Here is an 8236-nt window from a genome sequence, read left to right on the forward strand (position 1 = left end):
AGCAATGCGATCAAATGCATTTATAACGTGAAAGCCTCAATACGATGAAGGATAAAGACCAATTGATTATGTTTAAAATTCCACATGCGTTACAAAGGATCGTCATAGCAAAATGTGGGAATGATTATAACACGGCGGGAATAAGAAATATTTCAAAGCACTTTGGAACAGCAGAAGCTCTATGAAGCAGCAATAGATCATTGAAAGCAATGAGACGAATATATAGCGATTTTAATGACTACAATTATATCTTCAAGATCAAAGAACACAAATTTCACAAAATCTTATACAAATATCATATTGTATTATAGCTAAGTTCAGTTGTCTTCTAAAAGTTAAAAGTAAGTCACATAAATATAAAGTTGTGGCATGAAATTTCTATTGGATGCATTTCGAAATCCTTCAATGAATTATAATGAATAAAAATAAAAAAGGATGCATTTAAATCATATTTTTGCTTTTTACTATTTTTGATTTTTTACAATAAATTATCATGAAATAAAAATCATCACCTAAGAACGATCGACAGAAAATCATTCAAATACCGATTGACGCAAGAATATCTCAATATAGAGATAAAGAAACAAATAGATTAGATAACACCTTCGCCGAACACATTCAATCATCTCCAAATAATTCTAGGAACGAAATAAAAGTTCAAAGTGACTTTGTTTAAAATATGAAATTATATTTTGGCTATTAAGAGATGATAATCGTTTTTATTTACATTCAATAAATTAACTTAAAAATTCAATTTAATGCAAACGAAATTAAAATATTTCAATATTAAGATTGCAATAATTATCGAACATTACTTTGAGAAGAATGCCTAGATTTATGCACTCACATTAGAGACTGTTAATTAACCAAACGTTAGAGCTTTAAAGCTCTACTTTGCATGAAGTACACTTATTGAACGTTATTATAAAATGTGCAAGTTGTATTAATTTACTAATTACAGTTTCAAACTCATTTAGTTTTTATTAAAATCATAATAAATGTAATAAATAAAATAATAATATGCTTTGCTATTTTCGCTACAATGTTTGATTTTTATACTAAATAAAACATTTGAATTTTTAATTATTATAAAATTAATTTATAATACACTGCACATATTTATAATAACCGTAGAATTTTTATCACTAATTATAAGCATATAGATAGATATATTTAAGTACTTACCTTGGTTGGCAAAGTCGCGTGGAAAATTAAAATAAAAACGTACAAGTACAATTAGAGAGTTGGAATGAATTAAAGGATATATTAGTGACCATTTTCATGACATAAAATATATTTTTTGTTTTGTAAATATATTAATAAAGCATGATAGTACATACAGAAATATCAAACTATTTGCAAATGCAATATAAACTATATAATATTGTATTACAAGTACATATTTATATTCATAAAAATGATCACAAGAATCATACGCCATTTTAAAGGTCTTTTCGCAAAAATCCTGTTAACCAATTTTCAACTTTGGCTCATCATTTAAAAAAAAAAAATAATTTGGTTCTATTCGAAGTAACCTTCTGGACTATATTATTTATAGTAGCTAATATTAAATTGATTTTTTGTTAACGTTTGAAAAAATAATTCTATCTTGACTCAGTATCGCTTTTAGATCAATTAAACGTTATATCTTATAGGTTTTAAGAGATGAAGTGAAAAATAGAAGTTGGTATTTTGGATCTGTCGAAAAGGTCTTTAATATCCCTATATAAATCCTTTAAACGTAAAAAGTAAAGCTACATTAGACTTAATTGTCAAAATGTGAAACATATAATCAACCGATAATATATTTGTCGTTAATATAACTTGCCTGACAATGAGTTTTTTAGTTTTTATAGTTTTGAAATATACAAAAACGTAAAAAATTAGTAATCAAATAAATAAAAACTAAAAACAAAAACTATACGATCACAAATATTAGCCGGATAAAATATTAAACAAAGAATAATTATCGAATCAAATGCAAGTCAAATATATCATAACGGTGATATGAAAACGTCTTTTTAAAAGATTTTCTAAAATACTGCAATAAACGAAAATTATGTAAATTTTATATGCAATATTATTTAAAGTTTTTAATATTGATGAACAAATAATTACGAAGTTTATGAAATGACTCGAAAATTAAAATGCAATTATGGGAACAGTAATAGAATGCGTTTCATAAAACTTTTGAATAATATTACGCGCCGAAAAAAATTTGTTATAATTAAAATTTTAAACAATTTTTGATTGCTTTCTTTATTAGTTTTCATCGAAATCATTTTTCTCTTTAGCATTGCAATTAAGTTTCGAGTCTATTCAAAATAAAGTGACTATGACACTTACCTCGTTCTGAATAGTGTAGTACATGCCATCGCCATCCGTATTGTCGCCCGTATTATCTTTCAAAGTCGCATCGCTGCCTCTATGTTTGCCCCCAGCGCCGCCTCGGCCGCCACCCTTCTGGAAAGTCATTTTCAAACCGCAACGAGAGCGCCTTTTATCACTTCCATTGGAACCAGTGGCACCTCCTCGATTTATTTTAATCACAGTCTTTAAAGTTCCCGTATAAGCAGAGCCACGATGTTGTTGACTCAATAATCTCTGTTCCTTCTGTTTTTTACGCTCCTGCTTAGCGGCGTCAGCTGCTTGCAGGGTTAAAAGGCCCAAAGCGTTCATCACGCTTTCTTTCTGCAATAAAGTTTCAGGGCTTTCGTCCATAAGAGATACCAATACAGGTGGAGGTGTTTCAGACTTTTTCATATCTATGTTTTTGACATCAGTGGTTTTGACATCTTCAGTCTTCTCATTAGGTCTCAAGTTTTCTTTCACTTCTTCCCTTTTGTCAGTAGGAGTTCCTTCTTCAGCAACCAGAATGGGAGGCTGCAATTCTTCAATGACTTCTAATTTTTTAATATTCTCTGCTAAGCTTAAATTATCGCTTGTAACAGTGGATTGAAATAAATCTTGATCTGATTTTGCTTGAGATACTTGTGAAATGCTAGGCGTTAAGTTATCTTCCATAGAGATATCTCCAGGACCAAAGTCATCTAATCGTTCCACGTCTACATCACTTTCAGTATCAACGGTCTGAGATATTAGCATAGGCTCTTGAGATGAAGTCAACATAGGAGTTTGAACCAAGTCTTTAATTGTTTCAACATCCACACTGGTATTACTATCGTATGCTTTCGCTTCATCGATTTCCATAGACGCTTCAACTATGTCGGCGACAGTGTCATCTTTCAAGTTTTCGCTAACCAAATCAGAAGCAGTTGTTACTAAAGGCATTTCTTTATCTAAAACAGGGGCCTGGGTAATTATTTCACCTAAACTAGGATCACTTTCAATTCCAACATTGTTTTCCATAAACGCAGGTTGACCGTAAAACTGTTTTACGTGCATGGCCCTTTGTGTCGGATTTTCTGGAGCAGGCTCGGGACTGACAGAATCCGCTTTAATTAAAATAGGAGGAGAAGGATCAGCCAACAGCGACACTTCATCCAGTGGTATTTCCATCGGATTTATGACTAAATGTTCTTCCTCCTTAGGTTCGATTTTAATTTGTATAAGAGGTGGCGTAGGTGTGACAACACTCCTTCGTTGTCGGGTACTTCTCCTTACAAACTTCGCTGTGTCAATTACTTGAGCATCATTAGGGGTTTCAGTATTAAAATTTTGTGACATTTTGTCCAGAATTTTCAGTTTTGTCGGGCATTTTGGAATCTGTATCTGCATTCGTATCATTATTATTTTCAACATTGGCAGTAATTTTATTTGGTGATTTTTGTACCAAGAACTGGTCACAAAAACTACTTGTATTGTTGTGTCAGAGCATTTAGATAAAGAATCGGATCGTCTGCGTCGCCTAGAAACTTCAGAGTCCGAAGATGGTGCTTCAATTTTAGCAGCTTGTTGAGGCAAAGACTTAACACCCGAAACTGGCTCTGCTACAGTAGCGCTCATTAACCTGGGTCGTCTTTTCTTAGCACTTGGACTGTCTGCTCTCGGCTTTCCATTACGCAACATCTTCGGTTTTGTGTCTTCGCCCGCGCTATGTCTCCTTTTCCTCCTATTAGCTCTTTTAACAGTTACACCCAAAGCAGTCTTACGTTTACCGATAACGATTGAATTTTTAACTAATCCCAATTTCTTTTTCGCGGGCCCTTTCTTTGCTACTTTTTTAGTCCCTTTGGCGGTTTCATCATTTGGAGCTTCGTCGGCATTTATCTCTTCGGTAGAATTCTTTGCAGCAGTTTTTCCCTTTTTACCACCTGTCGTTGGAGATTCATCAGACACTGCAGCATTACCACTGTTTGCCTCTTCAGCAACATCATCTTCGGTGCTCTGAACTGATTCCATTTCAGATGCATTCGAAGTTTCGTCTGGGGGAACAGAGGAACTCACGGCAGTGCGTCTTTTGCGGCCACCAGCTTTCGGTGTAGTGGTCGGGGTCTCTGTAGATTTGGTGGATGGGGATTCACTTAGTTTCGGCTTCTTCTCCTTTCCAGCCATTTTGAACACGTTTTAAATTTTGAAAAGAGTTGGCGTGTGTGAGGGCACTCACACGTGGTAGCGGGCGGGCGCGATACGTATTCCTTGAAATAAAAATATTCAATATTAATGATTTTGTAATTTATGATATTTATTGTTATACATTTAAATATGTAACAAATTAGTGATGAAATTAAAATAATTAATTTGAAAATATAACTTAATCAGACAGTATTTTCGAAGCGAGCTTCTAAAAAAATTTGTAAAAGTTGATAATTTATAGGCATAATTTTCATTTTAATTCAAATATGTTTTATGAAGAATTACGATAAATTACATATTGCAGAGCAAATCATTAATTTCATTCAATAAAAACAAATCAAATTATTACAAACCGGAAGCATATACCGGAACAAAAGAGTATGCGCCATCAAATTTCGATAAACCTACACCTGTCGAAATTTTACCGAAAATCCCGAACCGTTATCTGCAAGGCTTCTTTGTTTATTGCACATTATATAATCTAAACTTAGTAAAAAAAAAGTATTTAGTTTACAGTCACTATTTCAAACAACATAAGCTAATGATAAATAATTAAGAAAAAATCTCTACCGTACCGTAATTATAAAAATTTAATTCCATTTAGATGAAGTATAGTAACAACTAATAAATTGAATTTTAACCATTGAAAAAAATCGAACTACACCTTTGAAGAATGCTATCATTATGAAATTATTAAACAATAGATTCAATAATCACATATTTCTATCATCAAATTAAGCTCAGTTTGTGTGCAGATATCTTCGCATTCCATCATTAGAATGTGAAAAATAATAAATATTTTTAAACAATCGGCTTGTCAAGAATAATATAGATAATCTTTGTGGCAGAAAGAAAAAAAATTATATGCTATAGGGGTATTTAAAAAAAAAAATATATTTTGTAATAGTTATTAATATAACTTTTCAATAATTTTCTTATTCATTTATATTACTAATTCGTGTTAAATATGAATTTTAATCTTTAACACTTCGTGTGTAAATTTATAAATGTCTAACTCAAATGCAGTATTATCAAGATTGTTATTATCAAATGCTTCCGGCGTCTTTCTTTGTTCTAATATGTAAACGAAACAAATAAGCCACATTATTATTTATATGTGGATATAACTATATTACACCATTGTACTAGTTATAAAACTTGTAACTATTATTAGTTATATTAACGTATATAAATCCTTCATTTTTTATTTTTATTAAATTGTTGCGATCAATAAATGAATTTATTTTATTATTGATTTTAGCACTTGTTATATTTCTTGAATTTTGGAACGTTTTGCCTAATATTAATAGATTTCAATTTAAATCTTCAATATGTTCAGCACCATCAACAATTTGCCATGCCATACTTTGAAATTTTTATTAAAAAAAAGGAAAATTATCTAATAAAGCAAGGAAGCTTATATATAAAATTGATTGTATTACTATTCACAATTTGATTACTGAAAGTAGGAGATATAAATAAGCTAGAACTTTTTTGAAACTGATTATTAAAAGTAATTAAAACATCCCATATGATTATTAAAATTAATTATTAACTTTGCGTAGGGAAAGTTATAGTAATCGCAAAAAAATTGAAAATGAAAATTTTTATATATCTTTACGTTTCAATTTCTGAATATTTTGGCATATCTTAGAAAAAATGGATGTATGTGTGTGCGGATACAAATTTTCGTCAACGATTTCGGGAACACGGATCAACCGATTTGAATAATTCAAAAAACATTCGATTCGTATTAATAAGGAGACGTGCTGATTAGTTTTTGGCGAAGCCAGGTCTAGCCGTTTTGAAGATACGGGACAAAAAGTGCCAAAAACAGTAACTCAGTTTTAAGAGACCGGAGCGTCCGATTTTAATAATTCTCTAAAAAAACATTTTACTTGTATTGACAGGATGAATAATTGATCAAATTTTCATGAAGGCAGGTCTAGCGGTTTCGGAGATCTAGTGAAAAAAAGTAAAAAAAACGCCATTAGAGATTTTAAAAATAAGCATAAATATTGTTTACATTCCTATGGGTTCCGTACCAATGTTTATCCGTTAGATGGCGACGCGGCGCTTACGCGCTTTGATATTTCGTCTCTATGCAGCTAAAGCAGTGCGATTGCTTTGAAAAAAAAGTTCAGAATTTCCAAAATATGTCAAAATAAAGAAAACATTTTTTTTCAAAAAAAAAGTAATTTTTGTCAAATTTATAGTTTCTCAAAAATCTAATTTTTTTTAAGTATAATTTTTTTCAAAAATGTTAATCGTTTTTAAAAAAATAATAATTTTGGCACGGGAAATTCCAGCAATTTGCCTTAAGGCACGATGCCATGCGCCCCACTAGTTTATGTTTGTGTTTCAAGTTTAAACCTATTACACAATTAATATACTATATACACAATTAATAAAATTATTAGAAATATTTAAAAATATTAATTCATTAGCTAACAAGTATTTAAAACTTAGTATTAGTTAGCACAAAAATGATGGCCTTGAGGGCAAAAAAAATTATAAAAAAAGATAATTTATATGCTTAATTTTCAAAACATTTAATAATTTTAATTTAAATATGTTATATTGATTTAGTCAAAATAAGATAAAATTGAATATCATCAAGTATTTACTTATACCAAAAATATATTGTATAACTATATAAAAATATATTTATATGTAACAAGGGGCAAAATGACAACCCTGTTTATAAAGCTATAAATAAATAAAAAAGAGCAATTGAAAATGTTCAATAACTAAAAAATCCATTGGTTTATTTTAAATGCCAAAAGATAATGAACAACCTGTAAAGGTTATGAAAACTAATAAAAATAATTAATTTTGGGCAACTAATGTACATAATTTAACAATTAATGTACACAGTCAAATAAAATCACAAAAAAAACAAATGATTGATTTACAAACGCCATCTCAATAATTGACATTACATACCTATTTCTAATGAAACATAACCTCAAATAACACTACTTCAAGAAACATATGAATAAGTGCACACATTTACATTTTGCGACTAGCAATCACTTGCACACAATAATAACACTATAAAATTATCTAATTGAACATTAAAACACATGATTACATAAATAAAATAAAGTACATAATATAATATAAGTTTGAGTAATTTTAATGGCGTTTTTGACAAGACTGTACGGAGTTCATAGATGATCGGTAGCTCATACCGATTTGCAGGTAAAATTATCGGAAAGGAATACAAAGCGAACTACTACACCCTATTGAAAAGTGACGCACAGCTGTATGTTGCCAAAATCTCATTGAAATGAACAAGATGATATAATACTTGCTCTGGCAATACATTCAGATAATAAAGCAAGGTTTAATTTTCTTAAAATTTAATTATTTTTAAATTAAGATTTCTATTACGTTGGAACCAAATTCTTCGGAAAATGTTTGTAGTTGACTACATATTAACATTAGTTGAAAAGGCTGAAATTATTATTTATTAATCATGTAATGAAAAATTAATAATGAAAAAATTTTGTTTAGCATTTATATAACTTGTCATAGTTTTCAAAATTGTATTTTTATTCAAATATATATATATATATATATATAACTAGTGGGGCGCATGGCATCGTGTTTTAAGGCAAATTGCTGGAACTTCCCGTACCATTTTTTTTTAAAGATTAACATTTTAAAAAAAACTACTCTGAAAAGAAATGAGATT

At 29.9% G+C, this 8236-nt stretch overlaps 1 protein-coding gene across 1 annotated transcript in view; it reads right to left on the bottom strand.

Annotated features, from left to right (window-relative positions):
* The window catches only part of LOC113386165, a 40831-nt gene extending 33111 nt beyond the window's left edge, over positions 1-7720 (bottom strand). The window contains exons 1-2 of the mRNA XM_026623963.1: positions 7483-7720; positions 2347-4598 (exon numbers count right to left, since the gene is read on the bottom strand). Coding sequence (XP_026479748.1) covers positions 2347-4515 — 2169 coding nt within the window. The 5' untranslated portion in view covers positions 4516-4598; positions 7483-7720. The remainder of the gene's footprint in view (positions 1-2346; positions 4599-7482) is intronic.
* Positions 7721-8236: the final 516 nt, after the last annotated feature.

This window comes from Ctenocephalides felis, unplaced genomic scaffold, assembly GCF_003426905.1.
Source record: "Ctenocephalides felis isolate EL2017-DRISC unplaced genomic scaffold, ASM342690v1 CF-g0.4_SCAFFOLD_03571, whole genome shotgun sequence".
Classification (NCBI taxonomy): domain Eukaryota; kingdom Metazoa; phylum Arthropoda; class Insecta; order Siphonaptera; family Pulicidae; genus Ctenocephalides; species Ctenocephalides felis.